At 47.3% G+C, this 24,752-nt stretch overlaps 1 protein-coding gene and 1 long non-coding RNA gene across 2 annotated transcripts in view; both read right to left on the bottom strand.

Annotated features, from left to right (window-relative positions):
• Positions 1–1,614: 1,614 nt before the first annotated feature.
• On the bottom strand, positions 1,615–13,117 carry LOC143790628 (FAST kinase domain-containing protein 1, mitochondrial-like). The gene is made up of 6 exons (XM_077279141.1): positions 13,041–13,117; positions 12,793–12,918; positions 4,427–4,825; positions 4,082–4,192; positions 3,137–3,268; positions 1,615–2,155 (listed from the first exon to the last, which is right to left on the bottom strand). Exons 1-6 carry the CDS (start codon positions 13,115–13,117, stop codon positions 1,615–1,617), a joined length of 1,386 nt encoding a protein of 461 aa, XP_077135256.1.
• A 163-nt stretch (positions 13,118–13,280) lies between these two features.
• LOC143790630 (uncharacterized) overlaps positions 13,281–24,752 on the bottom strand; it is a 34,579-nt gene continuing 23,107 nt past the window's right edge. Inside the window, exons 2-3 of the long non-coding RNA XR_013219755.1 lie at positions 13,442–13,925; positions 13,281–13,367 (exon numbers count right to left, since the gene is read on the bottom strand). This is a non-coding gene — a long non-coding RNA (uncharacterized LOC143790630). The remainder of the gene's footprint in view (positions 13,368–13,441; positions 13,926–24,752) is intronic.

The following is a 24,752-nucleotide window of genomic DNA, read 5'->3' as shown; positions in this document are numbered from 1 at the left end:
TAATGACCGATGGAAGACATTATGAATAGAAAAAGATGCAGGGAGTTCTAATCGAAAGGACACAGGGTTAAGAATCTCCAAAATCTTATACGGGCCGATGAACCGAGGCTTAAACTTAGGGGAAGAAACCCTCATAGGGACAAAACGGGAAGACAACCACACCAAGTCCCCAACACGAAGATGAGGACCAACACGACGACGGCGGTTGGCAAAACGCTGAGTCCTCTCCTGAGACAACTCCAAATTGTCCATTACCTGCCCCCAAATCTGATGCAACCTATCCACCACAGCATCCACTCCAGGACAATCCGAAGACTCCACCTGACCGGAAGAAAAACGAGGATGAAACCCCGAATTGCAAAAAAATGGAGAAACCAAAGTGGCAGAACTAGCCCGATTATTGAGGGCAAACTCCGCCAACGGCAAAAAGGCAACCCAGTCATCCTGATCCGCAGACACAAAACACCTCAAATAAGTCTCCAATGTCTGATTAGTTCGTTCGGTCTGGCCATTAGTCTGGGGATGGAACGCAGACGAAAACGACAAATCAATGCCCATCCTAGCACAAAACGCCCGCCAGAATCTAGACACGAACTGGGTCCCCCTGTTAGAAACGATATTCTCCGGAATGCCATGCAAGCGAACCACATTCTGAAAAAACAGAGGAACCAACTCGGATGAGGAAGTGTCATGATTACCCCAATGGCAGGGAAATAAAAATAACAAAACGGACTAGCTCTCGGGTGATGGAAACTAAAGTTGACCGTGACCTGAACCTGACACAACACTGGAAGTAGCCGGGGAGTGTTCCTACGATGCCCTAGACACCACGCGCCAGCCGGAGATCTAACTACCCCTATCAGAGGAATATACAGGCCTGCCTTACCTCCAGAGATGAACCCCAAAAGGAGATAGCAGCCCCCCACAGATATTGACGGTGAGTTAAGAGGAAAAGACATACGTAGGATGAACAGCAGATTTAGCACAGTGAGGTCCGCTTTCTAGATAGCAGAAGGATAGGAAAGAGTTACTTCACGGTCAACTTCAAAACACTACTCAAAAACACCATCCTGAAATTACTTTAAAACTCCAGTGACAACTCATGCCACTGGAGTGGCAATTTCAGTCCACAAGAGCTTCCAGCTACAGAGAGTCACATTGCAGCAAGCTTTACTTTACTTTACTTTACTTTAAAATCCTCTCCGTTTGCAATAATGGAAGGAGTTTTAATTCTATAGTTTACTGCTCATTGTTTAGGTTACCAGCCACTTCTGCAGCTTGTCAGAAGTGTCCAGTTTCCCAGACAAGCAGCATGCACATCTGCCTCTGCAGGCCATCTGGACCTTAGGAGCGCACCACTGTCCCCTGTCCCCTTACCCCATTGCAAGCGAAAAATCGGGAGGCAGGGGAGATGGGTGCTACCAAAGATACATGATGAGAGAATCCCTTTAAGGATTTCCTGGAGGAATAACAGAGGAACAACAATGAAAAGATGCCCCAGAATAATTATTACATGGGGGTACTATAGTGTAACACACAGGACTGGTGCTCTTTAAGCCGCCCCTAGACAGCTGTCAGGTGCACGCACTGAATAGACCTTTGGCCACCAGATGTTTAGTTTGGGCCAGTGACTGGCCTTCCAATCTGAACCCACGGGGCTTCTACCTTTGTGACATTCTCCATGGTGACTTCTGCGATCTTGTCCAGAACCGGAGGACACAGAGTATTACAGTAACTAATAACCAGCGCCAGAAACGGTGCGTTCCTCCAGGTGACCTGGTGCAGCAGGCGCTGGCAGGTGAGCAGGATGTCGTCTATCAGCATATTCTGCAGCCACTGCCCGTTCATCACGTACGTCAGCTCATTCAACAGATGATCAATGTCGTCCATATTCTTCACTCTCTCCAGTCCGTATCGGCTCACTTTATGGAGGAGTTTCTCATACATCCCGGATTTATTCTGCCTGGACAGCTGGGCGGGCTGTAACCACCGGATGACGCTGTTCGCGATGCTATTCAGGTCGCTGAGGTCACACTGGGGAATGACGTCGTCAATCTTTCTAAGGACGGCTTCATCCACTCTAGTAAGGGTCAGCAGCGACAGTGACCTGGTCATCATAACCACCATAGATGGGACATGAGACGTCTTCATAAAGCTACGGGAAGGGACATTTCAGGCACCAAAAACAAGTCACCATCTCAGAATCAAATCATTTATACATGTGACAAAGGGAACAAAAAGAAGCCACCAAAACCCTCAAAACACATTAATGTGGGCTTTATTTTTGTGGTTTCCCCAGGCAAAAGATAAAATAAAAGGTCCATAGAACAAAAATGTCACGTATTTATTAAAAACAAACAAAAAAAAACACACTTTGTGATGAGTGTCACTCCAAAATTACTAATTAAAATAAGCCTTATAAAATAGTCCTTATACAACCCATATGTTTGTAGTAATAAACTATTATTGTTGAGCATATTTATGTTAAAATCCGGGTGTCCGTTGTTGGCACGGCCAAGATATTTTTTTGCCTCCTGTGTTGATTGACAGCGCTCGCTTGGGGAAAGCACACAATGTAGCAGCAGGAGCCAGCGCACGCGCTCACAGATCTCTCTCCTCTCTGCTGCGGCCATGTGATTTTCCTCCCTCTTCTTTCTTTTACGCTTCTTGCTCGCCACACTTCTGCATCTTTCCGTGGAGCGAGCAGCCACAGCAGAGGAGAGAGGTCAGTGAGCGCGGTCGGTGAGCGCGCACAGGCCTCTGCAGTTACACTGTGCGCATGCACGCTGGAGGACTCCCCAATGTCACCTTGACCAGTAGCGGACATACCATTGGTGCAACCAGTGCAGCCGCACAGGGGCCCGAGAGGTCCGGGGGCCACTGCTTTCCCCAAACCAGGTGGCATTGTGCATTATAAGGAGCTCTCCGGCTGCAGATGGTCCATATATTGTTCTTGCACAGGGGCCTCTGCTGTCTGTGTCCGCTCCTGGCCCTCACGGTATACCAGTCGTATGTTTGTATTCTTATTAGTGACCTTGTCTTACCCACATGGTAAACCCAGCGCCATTCTAATAGGGCCGTCCACATGTCCCTTTAACCCGATTACTCGCCACACATGCATGGAAATTGCACTTACGCAGTTAGACGTTTTTGTAGATCCGCAAACAGTTGATAGTTTTGGCAGGGCAGGCAAACCACGGCATCTGTGAGCTTACATAGATACAGGCGATGGTAATGATCCAGATTGTCCTGGATGGCGGAGCAGATCCTGAACAGAGAGAAAAACAAAAAGATCACACATCATCAAGCAACATAACGAGACTCCATCCACAGCCGTGCCAAGTCCTCATCCAGAAGGGACGCTCCCACACAGTGTGCCGTGTGTGGCAGAACAAATTTCACCCGGACCACAAGCCCCACTGACGTACATATGGGTTTTTGTAACTTTGATGGCAAAAACGACACAACACACTGCGCCAGTGTCATCAATAAGTTAGGAAATGGCCGACAGAGTCTCTAATAAGTGGTGGACGCTCCTTGCTCCACTGTAAAGATGCTTCAAGAATGTGCACCATATAAAATGGTTCATAGGTTTGTAAAGGCCCCATTTACCGTGAGGGTCGGCCAAGCGTTCATCTGGCCATCAGCTCGCTCTCACTCTATTCCCCCCATGGACATGAATGCTCAGTAGGGTGCTCATGCATTGAGGAGTGGAGAAATCCACCATCGGACTCATCGGTCTGTACATCAAAGGGATCAGGCAAAAAAAAAAATAAAACCTCTCAGTACTTATTTGCTAGGAGGAGAATACTAAGAGCCTGAAATGGCTGATTACAGGGAACAACAGCTTGCATCCATCTGAACAGTAAATGGAAATATGGCAGGATTCAGACATCCATATATTATGATCCAGGTATGGACCGAATTGGCCGAGGATCTCCTGGCCTCACACATGTATAGTTGGGTCAGCAGACCCTCGCTGGGGTGCAGCCCGTACCCGGACCGTGATAATATGGACAATATCAGATTGGACAGGAAGGATCCAGCTCCAAACCATTCACGGCTTAGAGAATCCACTTACTTCTGAATGAGGATTGGGTTCTTGCACTCGGCCTCCGCCATGGTCTCCAGCACGTACACCAGACTGATGTGATGGATCTTACCTGCCAGTATGACAAGGTCGTCTTCAAGCCTGGAGGGAACAAAGGAGCTCAAACCTTTACAAATCCAACATTTGGCAATTGTTTCCAGTACTGAATTCCTAGATTAGACTACAAAATAATCAGGAGCTTCCTCTAATTAGGGAATACGAGTTCTATTTGAGTATTATCATTGCATTATGGGATTTTTTCTGTTGGTTCAGGGCTGATACGTAGTATCCCTTTAAGGGGCCGATACATCACATCCCTTTAAGGGGCCCACTCACCTATTTCTTATCTCTTGAGAAGCCATCGGAAATAAGGCACAAAATATTTTTCCGAAATGATCCGCATTATTCCATAGGTTTGATATTTCGAGCAGAGACAATTTTGCCATCACCTGAAACTCGTACTGCTTGAAAGCCATTTGCCGGTAGAGGCCGCTGACGATGCACATGGTGTCCGTGCTCATTTTATTCTTGTCCCGCACAAAAATCTGATTGCATTTATCCAAGAGGGGCTGGTAGTCATACTTCATAAGGCACAGAAACTGGACGACCCGGCGCACGCTGTGCACATCTATGTAGTTATCCCCCTCCATTAAGGATTCTGCCTTGCTGATCAGTCGGTGCTGCAACCGCTTAGAGGTGACCGGGAATGTCTTCATCATAAGACTGGACAGGTATCTGGAAAAGGATTAAAAAGGATCATGAATGCGATCTATAGCACATATGAAGTGTGTGATATAGAGAGTGGCTTGCAAAATGAGTTAACTGAGAGTCCATCAGTGAGCTTATCCTGACACCCTACGCAGAAAGCAGCCAATCAGAGGTGTGGGCCGGGTTATACAGAGCTCAGTATTTAGAGCACTGCAAGATCTGCAGCAGAGAAAACAGGAACTTTATCAAAACTACAGCAAGCAGCCCAGTAAGTGACACATCGCTGGAATCAGAGTCTCTGCCCCTCCATCATACTGCACTCAGATGGGTCAAAATCAGACATAACCCACATTTTTTCCCGCAGAGTCCGATAAAAAGATTAAATAAATTTTGGACATGTGCACAGCCCTATTGAATATCATAGTTACGAGCGCTACAAGTGAAAACTACACATAGCACTCATCTGAGAAAATACGTCTTATGCACGAGCCCAAATAGCAAGTTAATCAAATTAATCTCCCTGCTCTAAGTATCAGCAGAGAGGTAACGCGGGATCGGCATTGGCTTCAGCAGGGAAGTTATACTTATTTTGTTATTTTACAGCATTTCCAGATTTGGCTTTTTAAAAAAAAAAAAAAAACAAACAAACAGTTAAGCACGTTAATTTTTTTCCCTTTTCAGCATTCTAGAATTTTTTTTTCATTGTTTTCATTCGCGTGTCACCACAGGTCAATATGGTCTTATTTTTGTAGACAAGTACTATTTTGCGCAAAAAAACAAATTTTATTAGTGAGTATATAAGATTTAATAGAAGTACAAGAAAATAGAGAAAATAATGAAAATATAGAACGATCGTTATATGGCACTAATATAAATAAGCACAAACAATAACAATAAAATATTATGCCAGTGGTTTGTAAAAAGAGGTAGGGCCTCTTTCTCTTCTATATAGACAGGATATCCAAAACAATAGGGGTAATAAATAGATGCTCGGCGAAAAAATGACCTAAAAACTTGACCTAAAACCAAATAATAAACCAGTCCGATTTTTAGTTTAAGAGCAATAAAGTGCACCATGCGGAAAAAAGATATAGAAGACCAAAACAGACCCAAAAGAAACTACAAGAAGATGCCCCGGCCGGTGGCAGAGCTTCAATAAGACGAGGTATAGCAGCACGTGGCAGCCGAATTAGCCGGGTCGGAAACCAGCTGTACGTGCCGCTTTTTACCTTAGATGGAGCTCGTGTCGTTGTAGAGAAAATACTTCCTTTGTTGATCCTTCGCTGGAAAGAGTATAATAAACCAACCGACACAAACAGTTTTATTCATATGTCTAGTTGTCATTTGCCAGCCTGGTTGATTAATATACCCAAATGAGGTTGCACCGTAACTGTTCAAGGGCATATGATTTTGAAAATGAAGCCGTTGTTCTAACCAATAAATTTCTAGACAAAGGGTATGACCCGAAGGATCTAGAATTTTCAAAAAATCAAGTTGCCTATATATCTCGACCAGGATTTACTTAAAAATAAAAACAAAAAAAAGAAAAACAAATTTCAGAATGATGACAGTCAGAAATTAGGATTTGTGCCCATTATCACACAATTTAACTCCAACTCTGCCATCCTGAAAAAAATTGTGAACAAGCACTGGGGTATTTTAAAAGAGGATAAGGTCTTGGGAAACCATATCCCCACATATCCTAGATTTATTTATAAGAAAGCCCGCAATCTTGGTAACCTCATTGCACCAACAGTTCAATATCGCTCTATATGTGACACACAAACTCATATTACTAAGAATATCAAAGGCTTTTTTCCATGCCGCAAGTGCAACATCTGTAAAAAAAACTAATACCAAAAAACAAAGCGCACTTATTGATCATGATAAAAAATATAATATTAATCAATTTATTTCTTGTGACACAGAAGGGGTGATATATGCTATTAGATGCCCTTGTGAGAAATTGTATGTGGGACGCACGAAGCGCCCACTTAAAGTGAGGATAAACGAACATATAGGTAACATTAAGAAGAAATTTATGGGCCACCCTCTGTCAAAACACTTTGTGGTAGAACATAATGGCGATCTAAAGTCCATGGAAATTGTGGGATTAGAGAAAATTCCAGTACCCTGGAGAAAGGGAAATTTTATTGCTACTATGTCCAGAGCAGAAAGTAAATGGATATTTACCCTGGACACCATCATACCGAAGGGTTTAAACAGTGAGATAGAGCTGTTCGGGTTTATGTGACACCAGCTGACTCTTTCAGTTTTGTATAAAAGGACTCTACGGGTCACCTTTGGCCATCCCTGATGAAGGAAAGCGTTCTTTCCGAAACGCGTAGGATTGTGGCCCATGTGGCGACCCGTACTTTCTGAACGTTCAGTTTGCATACTACTTTCCTGTTCACGTGATCCATTACGTCACGGCAGGTCCTGCTCCGGAGAGCTACAACGCCAGGTAGCAGAGAACACTGCAGGAAATCGTGACCACACTACTTGCCCAGCAGTTGGGACTCTTTCCAGCGAAGGATCAACAAAGGAAGTATTTTCTCTACAACGACACGAGCTCCATCTAAGGTAAAAAGCGGCACGTACAGCTGGTTTCCGACCCGGCTAATTCGGCTGCCACGTGCTGCTATACCTCGTCTTATTGAAGCTCTGCCACCGGCCGGGGCATCTTCTTGTAGTTTCTTTTGGGTCTGTTTTGGTCTTCTATATCTTTTTTCCGCATGGTGCACTTTATTGCTCTTAAACTAAAAATCGGACTGGTTTATTATTTGGTTTTAGGTCAAGTTTTTAGGTCATTTTTTCGCCGAGCATCTATTTATTACCCCTATTTTTTTGGATATCCTGTCTATATAGAAGAGAAAGAGGCCCTACCTCTTTTTACAAACCACTGGCATAATATTTTATTGTTATTGTTTGTGCTTATTTATATTAGTGCCATATAACGATCGTTCTATATTTTCATTATTTTCTCTATTTTCTTGTACTTCTATTAAATCTTATATACTCACTAATAAAATTGGTTTTTTGCGCAGATTTAATTATTTATTTTAGTGTATATAGGAACAATTCCTTTAACCACAGTGTGGTGGTGGTATAAATCTGCAGCAATACACCAAGCTGGTCTCTAAGCGCCACTGAATATATTATTTATTTACTTTAAGTACTATTTTGCCTTACGCATTTATTAGTAACTAGCTATTGAACCCGTTCTACGCCCGGGTGGCGAGCATTTATATTGGTATATGGTCACCATCCTGTCATGTGCTGCTCCATCCTGCAGCTCCATCCTGTCATGTGCTGCTCCATCCTGCGTCCCCATCCTGTCATGTTCTGCTCCATCCTGCGCCCCCATCCTGTCATGTGCTGCTCCATCCTGCGCCCCCATCCTGTCATGTGCTGCTCCATCCTGCACCCCCATCCTGTCATGTGCTGCTCAATCCTTCGTCCCCATCCTGTCATGTGCTGCTCCATCCTGCGCCCCCATCCTGTCATGTGCTCCTCCATCCTGCACCCCCATCCTGTCGTGCTGCTCAATCCTTCGTCCCCATCCTGTCATGTGCTCCCATCCTGCGCCCCCATCCTGTCATATGCTGCTCCATCCTACACCCCCATCCTGTCATGTGTGTGCCCCCATTCTGTCATGTGCTGCTCCCATCCTGTCATGTGCTCCCATCCTGCGCCCCATCCTGTCATGTGCTTCCATCCTGCACCCCCATCCTGTCATGTGCTGCTCCCATCGTGCGCAATCATTCTGTCATGTGCTGCTCCCATCCCGCGCCCCCATTCTGCCTGTTCCTGTTTCCATTCTGCCATATGTTGCTCCCATCTTTCTCTCTCCGGCTCTACTGCCCGAGTGCGGCTGTGCTGAGTGCGGGCGGCTGTGCTGAGTGCGGGCGGCTGTGCTGAGTGCGGGCGGCTGTGCTGAGTGCGGGCGGCTGTGCGTGGCTCTGCTGAGTGCGGGCGGCTGTGCGTGGCTCTGCTGACTGCGGGCGGCTGTGCGTGGCTCTGCTGACTGCGGGCGGCTGTGCGTGGCTCTGCTGACTGCGGGCGGCTGTGCGTGGCTCTGCTGACTGCGGGCGGCTGTGCGTGGCTCTGCTGACTGCGGGGGGCTGTGCGTGGCTCTGCTGAGTGCGGGGGGCTGTGCGTGGCTCTGCTGAGTGCGGGCGGCTGTGCGTGGCTCTGCTGACTGCGGGCGGCTGTGCGTGGCTCTGCTGACTGCGGGCGGCTGTGCGTGGCTCTGCTGACTGCGGGCGGCTGTGCGTGGCTCTGCTGACTGCGGGGGGCTGTGCGTGGCTCTGCTGACTGCGGGGGGGCTGTGCGTGGCTCTGCTGACTGCGGGGGGCTGTGCGTGGCTCTGCTGACTGCGGGGGGCTGTGCGTGGCTCTGCTGACTGCGGGCGGCTGTGCGTGGCTCTGCTGACTGCGGGCGGCTGTGCGTGGCTCTGCTGACTGCGGGCGGCTGTGCGTGGCTCTGCTGACTGCGGGCGGCTGTGCGTGGCTCTGCTGACTGCGGGCGGCTGTGCGTGGCTCTGCTGACTGCGGGGGGCTGTGCGTGGCTCTGCTGACTGCGGGGGGCTGTGCGTGGCTCTGCTGACTGCGGGGGGCTGTGCGTGGCTCTGCTGACTGCGGGGGGCTGTGCGTGGCTCTGCTGACTGCGGGGGGCTGTGCGTGGCTCTGCTGACTGCGGGCGGCTGTGCGTGGCTCTGCTGAGTGCGGGCGGCTGTGCGTGGCTGTGCTGGGGGCCTGAGCAGGCGGGGACACCGGCGCGCTGTGGGGGTCAGGTGCCGGAGTCGCCGCTAGCTCAGGCCCCCGGCACTTGCTATATTTACCTGTCCTCCCGTTCCACTGCTGCGCGCCGGTCTGTCTTCCGGGTCGTGTCCTCTGGCTGTGACTGTTCAGTCAGAGGGCGGCGCGCATTAAGCGCGTCATCGTGCCCTCTGAACTGAACGTCTCAGGCAGAGGATGTGGAGGACGGAGGCCTCCACTATGCTGGAACATCTGGACGCTGCGTTTTTGATGCTGCGGCTCAGCGCTGCGTCAAAAACGCAGCGTTTCCTGAACGTGGATACATACCCTTACATTTAAAAAATGATGTTTTATTTTTGTTATTTTTTTTTTATTATTTAGTGTGTGGGGTGATGACATTGAAGGATAGTTGCACCAGTCTCTGCCTATAGAAATCCATGGGTGAAAAAGAAATTAAAACAAATATACATATGCAAGATTCAGTAGAAAAATAACAACAAGGCTGGAATTTGGGGGCGTGTCCTATTAGAACACCAGAGGCAGAGCTGACGGAGCCAAGATGGCTGCTCCCATGAGCTGTATTTACCACGACTTTGGCGGAACTAAAATGACTGTTTAACAGTCCTATTGCTTCCAAAGGTAATTTATTGTATATTTAGTTATATGTGCTATCTCTCCGCTGTAAAATAACTTGATATGTTTGACAGTGATGCGTCCACTTTAAGGGGTCAATGGGGACCACTCCTCGTTAGCTTCTTAAAGGAAACCTGTCAGGTCACTCAGGACTCGCAAACTGCTGACATGATGATTTACTTGCCATAATCCAGCAATAAAATCATGCCCTTCCTGTAGCATAAAGTTATGCATATCCTCCACATTTGTATTGCCCTCATTCACTATCCGGATAGTTCTATGAAAACAACACCTCTGGTCAGAGATAACTCACATCCTGAGGAGGAGTTTTCCCCTTTGGAGTCGACCCATCACCAAACATATCAGGTTATACTACAATAGGGAAGTAGTAGATATAAGTAAATAGGAATAAATTACCTTTGGAAACATAAGGACTGTGAAGACAATTATTTCAGCTCTGAGAGAGCCACTGTGACCTGACAGGATCCCTTTAAATCACTTCCAGTAGTCTTAGATACTGGTGACCGCTTACCAGAGGCGTAGCTAGGGTTTTGGTCCAGGGGGGGCGAAGCTTCTGAGTGGGCCCCTAACCAGGTAACCTTAAGTACAACTTGATGACGCCCCCTAATAGGGGAGGAGAACCTCAGCAAACTGCGCTGTTACTGAAGATAATCTCTATATAACGACCAAGATGGATATTACCGCCATATGGTCAGTGGTAGATACCAGTCCTACAGAACATATAAGAGATCACAGCACAGTTACAGATAATGACTTACCGTTGACATTCTTTATGATGGAATCGTCACTTTTCCCGTCTTTTCCATCTGGCCCAGACCGACATGACAACTTCTTCCAGCAACAACTCGTCTGCAGAAAAAAAAACAAGGACACGTTTCACTTCTTATATTCCAGCCATCACCATCTATTCCCAACCTGCACAAACCCCTCATCCTGCTGCTACCCCAATACTGAGCACCTGCTGCCATAATTGTCCCTATTACTGCACCTGATACCCCAATACTGAGCCGCTGCTGCCGTATGTGTCCCTATTACTGCACCTGATACCCCAATACTGAGCCGCTGCTGGTGTATATGTCCATATTACTGCACCTGATACCCCAATACTGAGCCGCTGCTGCCGTATGTGTCCCTATTACTGCCCCTGATACCCCAATACTGAGCCGCTGCTGCCGTATGTGTCCCTATTACTGCCCCAGATACCTCAATACTGAGCCGCTGCTGCCATATGTGTCCCTATTACTGCACCTGCTGTGTGGTTCTCTGTACCCTCTAAATTCTAAAGCACCCCTCTACAATATAGTAATGACGAGTGCAAGTGCCCTAGAAAACAGAGCCCACATTTTGCCCCCTAGAAAGTAACAATGCCCTCTGTGTGCCCCTTGGATAGTCACAGTAACCTGAGTTATCCTATTACAATAAGTGCCCACTTTACATTTAATAATGTCCCGAGTCTCCCCCCCCCCTATACACAGTATAATGCCCCCTAACTGTATAGGACCACCCACACATTATACTGACCCCTTAGTAGCCTTCAAACTGTTTGATGGCTCCAACTCTGTAATCCCCACACTGTATGATGGCCCCATAGATAACCTCCATATAGTATAATGTGCCAGATAGTCCTCAATATAGCACAAGGCAGCACCCCTATAGGCAGACCCTGTAGTTTACAGCAGCACCCCCCATAGGCAGACTCTGTAGTATAAGGCAGCCCCCCCCCATAGGCAGATCCTGTAGATAAGGCAGCACTCCCCCCCATAGGCAGATCCTGTAGATAAGGCAGCACTCCCCCCCATAGGAAGATCCTGTAGATAAGGCAGCACTCCCCCCCATAGGCAGATCCTGTAGATAAGGCAGCACTCCCCCCCATAGGCAGATCCTGTAGATAAGGCAGCACTCCCCCCCCCCCATAGGCAGATACTGAAGATAAGGCAGCACTCCCCCCCCTATAGGCAGATACTGAAGATAAGGCAGCACCCCCCCCCCCCCCCTATAGGCAGATACTGAAGATAAGGCAGCACTCCCCCCCCTATAGGCAGATACTGAAGATAAGGCAGCACTCCCCCCCTATAGGCAGATACTGAAGATAAGGCAGCACTCCCCCCCCTATAGGCAGATACTGAAGATAAGGCAGCCCCCATAAAAACACAGTAAATACTCACCTCTCTAACTCCTTGTTCCAGCGGCGCTCCCTGCTCCCGCTCATCTGACAGCGGGCGCTGGGTGGTGACGTCATCGCGCCCGCTGTCAGACAGTGTGGGGGATGATGGGAAGAGCGCAGCGCTCCTTCCCTCATCACTGCGGTGAGCTGTATCGGCCTCCGATACAGCTCACCATGCGATGACGGGCGGGGGGCCCACTGCTGGCACCGGGCCCCCCCCCCGCCTGCTCAGGGGCCCCATAGCGGCAGAGCAGGGGATCGATTCTCCCTGCTCTGCCGCAGAATGTAACTGCATCGGCGCGCTGCGCACGCCGATGCAGTTACAGTAGCGTAGCTCCCGGTGGGCCCCCTCAGAGTGCGGGGCCCGGGGCGATGGCCCCCTCTGCCCCCCTGGTAGCTACGCTACTGCCGCTTACCTAATATTTTGTATGTTCTCCAGGCCCGTGTTCAGGGCATTGGCTACCTTTCCCATTAACGGACTGCTGCCCAGATCTAGTTTTTCCAAACAAACTGAGAATTTCGACAACGTCTCCGGTTCAAATCTGAAACAGGTAAAAACATACAATCAATCATATAAATACAAAATAACAAACAATGCGCCATACAGTTATATAGGATAAAATCCAAAAGATTTCTTTATAAAAAAGTAATTTATTGATCTAACTTTTTAGGTTTCGTTTTTCCAGTCCGCAGTTGCAAAAGTGCAGGACTCCACTGTCCTGGCTGTGCATCTTGTCTCATGTTTACGATGCTACAATGAAATGCTATGACGTGTATACTAGTGGGAGAAGAGGGATACAATGCGGAAAACCTTTGGGCAACACACAGCATGACGAACCTCAAGAGCCAAAGAGCTAATGCTGGGCAACTAAATGGCAAAATGGCTGCTGGGATTGGTAATCAAACATTCCACCAGCCTTACTTTTCCAGTCTTCTCCAGCCTTCCATTAGCAGCTGCTGCACCAAAGAGTCGTGCGCTTCCACATTAAACCTTGAAATACAGAATACAACAATGGTAAACGAGATGCAACATAAGGACCGAGCAATGGAGCAAGTGGCTCGTACCTTATAACGGCATACAGCGTATTCACCAGGGTGGTGTCGCTCATAAAGTCAATTTTATTTTCTGCCAGGATCCGAAGAGCAATAAATTCCGGGTGATTTCGGACGGTTTCATGATTTGCGTTTGCACTCGGCTTCCCCTTCTGAAGCTCCCATAATGTATTGATGGCGCAACCCACATGATGTACTGTAAGCTTAGACTTATGGATGCCAACGAGTTGAAAAATCTGGAATTGGTTTGTGCTAGTCATCAACTGATCCAGGAGCGGATCCGAACTGATACTACGCATCTGAAAGAAGCGCAGAGAAAGAGGCAAAGCCCTCCTCCAGCAGAACATGTCTGGACTGTACGAAAGGCTTAGGACCTTAGAGAAATAAAAATATTCTATGTCTTTTCTTCCAACATCTTCTTAGAAAGTGGATATTCCTCTCTCCGGAGAAGATCTTGTTACTTCAAGATATGATAAGACACTTTGATTAAAGCCATCTGTAAAGGAAGAGATAAAAAAGGAATAATAATAATAGTGGACCCACAACTTATATGTAAGGCTGTGTTCTTTCCACATACAGATTATACAATCAGCATTTTAACATACTTATTATATGGTATTGGTATACAGGGGGTGCAGAAGTCGGTGTACAGTTTAAATAATAGTTGAATGTTATCAATTGTGCATGATTTTCTTAAACAAACCTCATTTTTTATAACTTCCCAAATAAAAATCAAGTCAATCTGGGTAAGGTCTGGTGACCCTTCTGGCCATGCAACCTGCAGGACAGCATCTACCTATCCACATAGTATAAAAATAATAATATGAATAGACATTTATGCCAGCATATGCACCCCTGTATATTAGAATATGAAGCTTAAAGTTATTTGTCCAGAGCATTTTTTAGCATCTGGTGATAAAAACAAACCTATTGAGGCATAAGGACATCAAAGAAGATCGCACCCTACCCTCCCTTTGAATGATCGGGTGGAGAACGTGTCAGACCCATTTCATCCATGTAATTACATGGTGAGTTTAAAGGGTGATTTCTAGTTTAGTAAATCGTCCCCTCTTCTAAAGATAAGGGTTGACTTACTGGCTGCTGGAGTCCCAACTTCTCATACCCCAAAAAAATCTCCAAAAAAGAACACTGGAGCTTATAAACCAAGCTTAGCACTCAGCTATTTCCAGCAGTCCCATACACAATGAATGGTGCGGAGGTTGAGCATGTGCACCTACCGCTCATTTCGAGATTGGACTATGCCAAGCCTCGTTCCCTTTATCAAGAGCCCCATCCTCAGGATCGCCAGGGATCCTAGAACCCCAAAGACCAGCATGCTATGGGAAGGAATAATGCAATATCTTTGGAATGTTTAAAGCCTTAAACTTACACTTCTGCCCAGTAAGAAGGAGAGTGATCTTTAGTATCATAATCAGCCCGCCTTATACAGTGGTGGTATATAACTAGGATATGTCACCTATGCCGATTGCCTGGAGGTGAAGTCACTGGGACCCCTACAGAATGCTAGGAAAGCACTGAGCCATTTTATTTATAGTAATCCTTGCTGGCTTTCTTCGGGTTACCATTAAAAGAAACCTGTCGCTTGATTTATGCTGCCCAAACAATAGGCAGCATTAATCAGAGCCTGGCTGCCTGATTACAGCCAGTGATATTTTTTTCAGAGATAATATACTTTAAAGATCCGGCCGTGGACCATAGCAATAGAGAAACCAAGTCCAGAAAGTCCAAGTGCCACAGCAGATGATTGACGGGTCCCACGACTGCGAATCACCTGATGCAGTGCTGCAAAATACCAAGAAGAGTCAGACTAGTCTCACATCCAACTATGGTCCTCAGCTGAAGACCATGGCTCGGTCTGCCTATGGTGAAAGACCTGAAGAGAGAAAATACAAGAGGTGCTCCCTGTGTAACACTGTGGGCAACAGGTCAGGGCTAGTGATGAGCGAATATACTCGTTACTCGAGATTTCCCGAGCATGCTCGGGGGTCCTCCGAGTATTTTTTAGTGCTCGGAGATTTAGTTTTCCTCACCTCAGCTGAATGATTTACATCTGTTAGCCAGCATAAGTCCATGTGGGGGTTGCCTGGTTGCTAGGGAATCCCCACATGTAATCAAGCTGGTTAAGAGATGTAAATCATTCAGCTGCGGCACGAAAAACTAAATCTCTGAGCACTAAAAAATACTCAGAGGACCCCTGAGCGTGCTCGAGAAATCTCGAGTAACCAGTATATTCGCTCATCACTAGTCAGGGCAAGTCAGAGGGTTGGTCGCTCATCTGAACAGGTTGTGTGCGGCACAACTATGTAAAGAGTTAGATATTATCCAATATCCGTCGTATGCAGACCAAATGGAAAGAGGACACAACAAGGAAAGGAAAGATCAGTGAGGTGGATCCCGGAACAGAGGATAAATAAAAATGTTTGCGTAGAACCTACTCCTCCCTTAAGCATACCTGAGGATTAACCTTAGTAGCAGCAGCGCCCGGGATCCACTGCACTCCTCTCTACTTTAATGGTGAAAGATCTATAACATGAAACTGTCTTCCACAACCTCACCTTTGTATAGAGTTCGGCTGTTCTTCGCCCAGTATTAAGCCTCCTACACAACTGTTTCTGTTTCAGTCAACGACTGTATTTTAACCTTCCTATGTAAATGATGATCATTCCCCCCCGTTTTGTATAATGGTTTATACACCCGGCTATAATCCTACATCATCCATGACTTTGTGCGAGTGTACACAGAAGAATACGTTCTTTGATGCGATTTCGAAGGATGCCGAATCCTGATTTGATTTCCTTCTTTTTCATTCTCTTTGCATTTTGTTCATTTATAATAATAAAGTATCAACACTTCTATTTATTAAAGCATTCTAACTTTGCAGTATTTCTTTCACACACGTCTAAAACTCTTAAAAATCACAACTAAATTCTCCCAGCGATTCCTACTGGCCACCGACCGCGAGCGGTCTGACGAATCAGCAAAAGGCAAAGCGCTGGAAATTTAGCTCGCGGCGCCTACGTCTAATAACGCCATTTTTGAAGTCCTTATGACATTTAATTGTATTGAATTGTTACTAATTATTATTATTATTATTATTATTGTTATTAATTATTGTTACCACAGGTCCTGGACCCCATCCTCCACCCGTTACCACAGGTCCTGGACCCCGTCCTCCACCTGTCACCAGGGCATATGCGCTTGTTACTGGCCATGATTTGTCACAGTCACCCCCAGAATCTGTGTCACACCCCACAGTCTGATGACCCTGCAAGTCACTCTCTGTCTGGGTGTCAGCTCCACGTGTTTTATCCAGCAGACCACTATCAGTCGTATTGTGGCACACTTCAGGTGACGTCAGGTCAGTTAGTTGGACAGTCGCACCTTTCCCTCTGGTCAGGCCTGCCTTCTCAACATTACTAACTGACATCCACATTATATCCACAAACACTTCAGCCTTTTCCCACAGTGCTACCAAATCTTGTCCTATTACCATAGGATACGGCAAGATCGGGTCTACAACCACCTCATGGTATGTGGAAACCTCCGCTGCGACAATGTAGATAGTGGCTACCTGGAGATATTCAGTGTCGCCAGGTGACACAGAATCTCCTGGACGGGTTCCCAGCACAGACGCTTCTCTCCCCGGGTCTATCAACCCTTGCACACACTTTCCATCCAGCCAAAAAGGACACAGTCGTGACACCTCACTGATTGCCGCCCCTTTTTTGGCTCCGCCCCCTTTCTGGGCAAGTGCTCCGCTTTTTGATACCACCCCGGTTCGAGATTCAGCCCCCCTTCGGGATTCCACCCCTTTTTGGGCCATTACCCCTATTCGGGTTACCGCCCCTTTTTGGGTCTCCGCCCCCTTTTGGGCAACCATCCCCGTTTGGGCCACCGCTCACTATTAGGGATACTCCCCTCCCTGGGATACACCCCGTGGACTCCCCCACGGCACTCAGGCCCCAGTTCACACAGTACACCCCAATGTCTCTGGGCTTGTACTGGCCTTTTAAGAGTCTGCACAAAAAGAAATTTTTTTTTTTTTTTTTCTCTATGTCACTTTCACCAGCTCCTGCTGGTACCGCCACAGCTCCCGCTGCAGTCACACACAACCGGCACCTCCAGGTGCTGCCAACCACAAGCCACTACAGCTCCGCCTGCTGTGGAACCTCTCGCTGCAACCACGGCTACTCTCCACACGGCTCTGCACGGCTCCACCGCTGCCGCTTGTCACCTTTGTGACCCCGCCGAGTCACAGCAGACGCTTGTCACTTTCGTAACCCCGCCGAGTTACCGCTAGACGCTTGTCACCTTCGTGGCTCTGCCACAGCAATTAACTCCACGTGTGCTAGCGGGATTGTTGCCAAAATTATCCACCAATTGTAAGGTTTCTCTCACTGAGAGTGTTGGGGGACACTCACTTGGCCGCGATATTCAAGCACACGGGCACGGGTTTATAAAACAAAGCAGTCCATGCGGTTTATTAACCCCTTAGTGACAGAGCCAATTTGGTACTTAATGACCGAGCCAATTTTTACAATTCTGACCAGTGTCACTTTATGAGGTTATAACTCTGGAACGCTTTATCGGATCCCGCTGATTCTGAGATTGTTTTTTCGTGACATGTTGTACTTCAAGTTAGTGGTAACATTTCTTCGATATTACTTGCGATTATTTATGAAAAAAATGGAAATATGGCGAAAATTTTTAAAATTTTGCAATTTTCAAACTTTGTATTTTTATGCCCTTAAATCAGAGAGATATGTCACAAAAAATAGTTAATAAATAACATTTCTCACATGTCTACTTTACATCAGCACAATTTTGGAAACAATTTTTTTTTTTGTTAGGGAGTTATAAGGGTTAAAAGTTGACCAGCAATTTCTCATTTTTACAACACCATGTTTTTTTTAGGGACCACATCACCTTTGAAGTGATTTTGAGGGGTCTATATGATAGAAAATAACTAAGTGTGACACCATTCTAAAAACTGCACCCCTCAAGCTGCTCAAAACCACATTCAAGAAGTTTATTAACCCTTTACGTACTTCACAGGAACTAAAACAATGTGGAAGAAAAAAATTAACATTTTACTTTTTTTTGCAAACATTTTACTTCAGAACCATTTTTTTTAATTTTCACAAGTGTAAAAACAGAAATTTAACCACAAATTTTGTTGTGCAATTTTTCCTGAGTACGCCGATACCCCATATGTGGAGGTAAACCACTGTTTGGGCGCACCGCAGAGCTTGGAAGTGAAGGAGCACCGTTTGACTGTTTCAATGCAGAATTGGCTGGAATTGAGATCGGACGCCATGTCGCGTTTGGAGAGCCCCTAATGTGCCTAAACAGTGGAAACCCCCCACAAGTGACACCATTTTGGAAACTAGACCCCCCAAGGAACTTATCTAGATGTGTGGTGAGCACTTTGAACCCCCAAGTGCTTCACAGAAGTTTATAACGTAGAGCCGTGAAAATAAAAAATCGCATTTGTTTTCACAAAAATGATTTTTTCGCCCACAAATTCTTATTTTCACAAGGGTAACAGGAGAAATTAGACCACAAAAGTTGTTGTGCAATTTCTCCTGAGTACGTCGATACCCCATATGTGGAGGTAAACCACTGTTTGGGCGCACCGCAGAGCTTGGAAGTGAAGGAGCACCGTTTGACTTTTTCAATGCAGAATTGGCTGGAATTGAGATCGGATGCCATGTCGCGTTTGGAGAGTCCCTGATGTGCCTAAACAGTGGAAACCCCCCACAAGTGATACCATTTTGGAAACTAGACCCCCCAAGGAACTTATCTAGATGTGTGGTGAGCACTTTGAACCCCCAAGTGCTTCACAGAAGTTTATAACGTAGAGCCGTGAAAATAAAAAATCTCATTTTTTCTACAAAAATGATCTTTTTGCCCCCAAATTTTTATTTTCACAAGGGTAACGGGAGAAATTAGACCACAAAAGTTGTTGTGCAATTTCTCCTGAGTACGTCGATACCCCATATATGGGGGTAAACCACTGTTTGGGCGCACCGCAGAGCTTGGACGTGAAGGAGCACCGTTTGACTTTTTCAATGCAGAATTGGCTGGAATTGAGATCGGATGCCATGTCGCGTTTGGAGAGTCCCTGATGTGCCTAAACAGTGGAAACCCCCCACAAGTGATACCATTTTGGAAACTAGACCCCCCAAGGAACTTATCTAGATGTGTGGTGAGCACTTTGAACCCCCAAGTGCTTCACAGAAGTTTATAACGTAGAGCCGTGAAAATAAAAAATCTCATTTTTTCTACAAAAATGATCTTTTTGCCCCCAAATTTTTATTTTCACAAGGGTAACAGGAGAAATTAGACCACAAAAGTTGTTTTGCAATTTCTCCTGAGTACGTTGATACCCCATATATGGGGGTAAACCACTGTTTGGGCGCACCGCAGAGCTTGGAAGAGAAGGAGTGTCGTTTTACTTTTTCAATGTAGAATTGGCTGGAATTGAGATCGGACGCCATGTCACGTTTGGAGAGCCGCTGATGTGCCTAAACAGTAGAGACCCCCCACATATGACACCATTTTGGAAACTAGACCCCTTAAGGAACTTATCTAGATGTGTGGTGAGCACTTTAAACCCCCAGGTGCTTCACAGAAGTTTATAACGTAGAGCCGTGAAAATAAAAAAATCGCATTTTTTCTACAAAAATGATCTTTTTGCCTCCAAATTTTTATTTTACCAAGGGTAACAGGAGAAAATGGACCCCAGAAGCTGTTGTACAATTTGTCTTGAGTACGCCGACACCCCATATGTGGGGGTAAACCACTGTTTGGGCGCATGGCTGAGCTCGGAAGCAAAGGAGCGCCATTTGACTTTTCAATGCAAAATTGACTGGAATTGAGATCGGACGCCATGTCGCGTTTGGAGAGCCCCTGATGTGCCTAAACAGCAGAAACCCCCCAAAAGTGACCCCATTTTGGAAACTAGACCCCCCATGGAACTTATCTAGATGTTTAGTGAGAACTTTGAATGCCCAAGTGCATCACAGAAGTTTATAATGCAGAGTCGTGAAAATAAAAAATATATATTTTTTAACAATAAAGATTTTTTAGCCCCCAAGTTTTTATTTTCACAAGGGTAACAAGAGAAATTGGACCCCAACAGTTGTTGTCCAATTTGTCCTGAGTATGCTGGTACCCCATATGTGGGGGTAAACCACTGTTTGGGCGCATGGCAGAGCTCGGAAGGGAAGGAGTGCCATTTTGGAATGCAGACTTTGATAGAATTGTCTGCGGGCGTTATGTTGCGTTTGCAGACCCCTAATGTACCTAAACAGTAGAAACCCCCACAAGTGACCAAATTTTGGAAACTAGACCCCCTAAGGAACTTATCTAGATATGTGGTGAGAACTTTGAAAGCTCAAGTGCTTCACAGAAATTTATAATGCAGAGTAGTGAAAATAAAAAAATATATTTTTTTCCAACAAAAAAGATTTTTAGCCCCCAAGTTTTTATTTTCACAAGGGTAACAGGAGAAATTGGACCCCAAAAGTTGTTGTCCAATTTATCCCGAGTACGCTGATGCCCCATATGTGGGGGTAAACCACTGTTTGGGCGCACGGCAGAGCTCAGAAGGGAGGGAGTACCATTTGACTTTTTTAGCGCAAAATTGGCTGTCGTGTTTGGAGACCCCCTGATGTACCTAAACATTTCCGCAGATGCGTGGCCGTAACTCTGCCCCCTCCTCCCCAGGACATAGACTGGGCAGCGGATGCGTTGAAAAACTGCATCCGCTGCCCACGTTGTGCACAATTTTCACAACGTGCGTCGGTACATCGGGCCGACGCATTGCGACCGCCCCGTACCGACGCAAGTGTGAAAGAAGCCTTAGGCTACTTTCAGACATAGCGCATTTTTGAGCGCTATTTTGCGGGCGCTTTTCAAAAATGCGCAATGTCATTTTCGTCTGCCGGCAAAGTGAATGAGAAATTCACTTTGCCGTTCAGACACACCGCAAAAAAACGCGGCGCTTTTGTCTGCAAACACGCCGGCGTAAAAAGAATTGACATGTCAATTCTTTACGCAGCGGCGTGTCTGCGTATCCCCCTAGGGCCCCATATTACCTTCCACACACAGCACCTTTGTCCTGGGTGTCGGCGTCTTTGTACGGAGGGGTTGACACCCAGGACCGGACGTGACGTCGGACAGGAAGAGGGAAGCCCCCGCCCCCCAGTGAAGCAGCATGGAGTCCTTCTGTGTGTGTGTGTGTGCGTGTGTGTGCGTGTGTGTGTCCCCATGCGACGCTAGTGCCACCATTGTGCTAAGTCGCCGTATGGGACTACTACTCCCATCCGGTATTAGGATGGGAGAGTTGTCCCTGTGTCCGGCGACTTAGCACAATTGTAAAGTTACACAAAACACCTACACACAATACACATACATGACACACAGTACATACAACATATAACACAGAGTATATACTCACCAACAGCACACTTGTAGGCGAAGCCCTCGATCCTCCAGGAAAAAATCCAAAAATAATAAACCAAATTCATACTCCCTGTCCGCAGAATCCATAAAACGAGTGTCCCACGCCGATCGGCTGCTCTCCGGCGATACACTGCCAGGAGCGAAGCTCCTAGCAGTGTATCGCGTACTGTTCCGGAGTTCAATGACTCCGGCGTCTCGGTTAACAGCAGTACAGCTGCGTTGAACTTTCCCACGCAGCACTGCCGTTAAGCGAGAGTGCCGGGGTCAATGACCACCGGTAAACTCGCTCGCGCATGCGCAGTGACACACCGACAGGAACTATGGCTCCTGTCAGTGTGTTGCTGCAGCCGTGGAGAGCTGACATATCTCTGGATGTGTCTGTTCTCCATGGAAAATCTTGATACGTGGCACTTAAATATGTGGCAATTAAATACGTGACACGTGGCACTTATACGTGATACGTGTCACTTAAATACGTGGCACTGAAATACGTGATACGTGGCACTTTGATACGTGGCACGTGTCTCTTAAATACGTGGCACGTGGCACTGAAAGATGTGGCACGTGGCACTTTGATACGTGGCACGTGGCACTTTGATACGTGGCACGTGGCACTGAAATATGTGGCACGTGGCACTTTGATACATGGCACGTGGCACTTTGATACGTGGCACGTGGCACTTTGATACGTGGCACGTGGCACTTTGATACGTGGCACGTGGCACTTTGATACGTGGCACGTGGCACTTTGATACGTGGCACTGAAATATGTGGCACGTGGCACTTTGATACGTGGCACGTGTCACTTAAATACGTGGCACTGAAATATGTGGCACGTGGCACTTTGATACGTGGCACGTGTCTCTTAAATACGTGGCACGTGGCACTGAAAGATGTGGCACGTGGCACTTTGATACGTGGCACGTGGCACTTTGATACGTGGCACGTGGCACTTTGATACGTGGCACGTGGCACTTTGATACGTGGCACGTGGCACTTTGATACGTGGCACGTGGCACTTTGATACGTGGCACTGAAATATGTGGCACGTGGCACTTTGATACGTGGCACGTGTCACTTAAATACGTGGCACGTGGCACTGAAATATGTGGGACACGTTGCACAAAAAAGTTACATGTAGTTTTTTTTGTGTTGACGGTCCGCCGAAGCACGACGCATCCGTCGCACGACGGATGCGACATGTGGCAATCCGTCGCAATGCGTCGCTAATGCAAGCCAATGGAGAAAAAACGCATCCTGCAAGCACTTTTGCAGGATGCGTTTTTTCTCCAACGACGCATTGCGACGGAAGCCAAAAAACGCTAGTGTGAAAGTAGCCTAACCCTAGCCCTAACCCTAAATTTAGCCCCAACCCTAACCCTAACTCTAACCCTAACCCTAACTCTAACCCTAACCCTAACTCTAACCCTAACCCTAACTCTAACCCTAACCCTAACTCTAACCCTAACCCTAACCCTAACCCTAATTTTAGCCCCAACTTGTCTTCTCCTGCCGGCCGGCAGATGGCAGCAGATGGCGGGCGCACTGCGCATGCGCCCGCCATGATGAAAAAGCCGGCCGGCAGGAGAAGACAGAAGAGGACCCAGGGACACCGGGTGAGTATGTTAGGGTCCCCGAATCCCCCTATTTCTCTGTCCTCTGATGTGCGATCACATCAGAGGACAGAGAAATAACTGATCGCTTTTTTTTTTTTTTTTTTTTTTGCGGTCGCCGGTAAACTGTTAATTACCGGCGATCGCAAAGCAGGGGTCGGTGCAAATCGACCCCGATCATGTTCTTTGGGGTCTCGGCTACCCCCGGCAGCCGAGACCCCAAAGAACATCCGGGTGCCGGGCGGCGGGCGCACTGCGCGTGCGCCCGCCATTTTTTCCCGGAAAAAAGATGGCGGCGCCCATGGGGAGACACGAGGAGCACCGGGGGAGGTAGGTAAGTATTGGGGGGCTATTGGGGGCCATCGGGGACCACATTTCTCTGTCCTCCGATGTGCGATCACATCGGAGGACAGAGAAATTAAACGGCAAATCGCGTTTTGTTTTTTTTTGTTGCGACCGCCGGTAAACGGTTAATTACCGGCGATCGCAACTCGGGGGTCGGTAAAAACCCCCCGAATCATGTTCTCTGGGGTCTCGGCTACCCTCGGCAACCGAGACCCCAGAGAAAATCCGACTCTGGGGGGCGCTATTCACTTTTTCCACAGCGCCGTTAATTAACGGCGCTGTGGTTTAAGTACCCTTAGCGGCCGCCGTTAAAAGGCGTATCGGCGGTCGTTAAGGGGTTAAGCCTCATAAACCGGGTTACGCACAGTTCATAACATGAAACACAACAGGCACCAACTGGTAATATTTACTTGCAGCTTCTAACACTTCAGTGTACGGCTTTGCCTCACGGACACTAACACGCTGGTCCTCCCTTAACCAGTTCCCAAGGGAGACCACATAGTTCATAGACTTCACAAGCACTACGGCCTGTACGATACCTGACGGGAGCTCCGGCTCCACCTGCTGACTCCTCGCCAGTCCACACCTCCGGGTAAGCTGCCTTACAGGGATCACCAACTTGCCTGGCCGGCACACACTAGTCAGTCCAGACCTCACCGAAGGACTCCAGCTTCCCCAGTTCCACTGTGCACGGCTCCGGGATCCGGTCCTCCTACTAGGACCTCCCACGCCAGCAGGTGCTTTCCAGGAAGCCTCCTCCCAGGCTTCCAACACAGGAACACACCGAGCCCTCAGGAACTCCCTCAGGGATTTTGCACTTGGACCCTTCAGGTCCAAACACTGGAACCTCACAGGAACATGTGACCCACACTCTG

The sequence above is a fragment of the Ranitomeya variabilis genome, unplaced genomic scaffold (assembly GCF_051348905.1).
Source record: "Ranitomeya variabilis isolate aRanVar5 unplaced genomic scaffold, aRanVar5.hap1 Scaffold_42, whole genome shotgun sequence".
Lineage (NCBI taxonomy): Eukaryota > Metazoa > Chordata > Amphibia > Anura > Dendrobatidae > Ranitomeya > Ranitomeya variabilis.
Note: the sequence above shows the minus strand (reverse complement) of the source record. Positions and strands in the feature narration are given on the sequence as shown.

Coding starts and splice junctions, on each gene's coding strand:
- LOC143790628 (XM_077279141.1), bottom strand. CDS start 13,117: ATGAGACAAGATGCACAGCCAGGACAGTGGAGTCCTGCACTTTTGCAA. Junction 12,919..13,040: donor GGAAAAACGAAACCTAAAAA/GTTAGATCAATA, acceptor TACCTGTTTCAG/ATTTGAACCGGAGACGTTGT. Junction 3,269..4,081: donor AACCCAATCCTCATTCAGAA/GTAAGTGGATTC, acceptor CTCTCTGTTCAG/GATCTGCTCCGCCATCCAGG.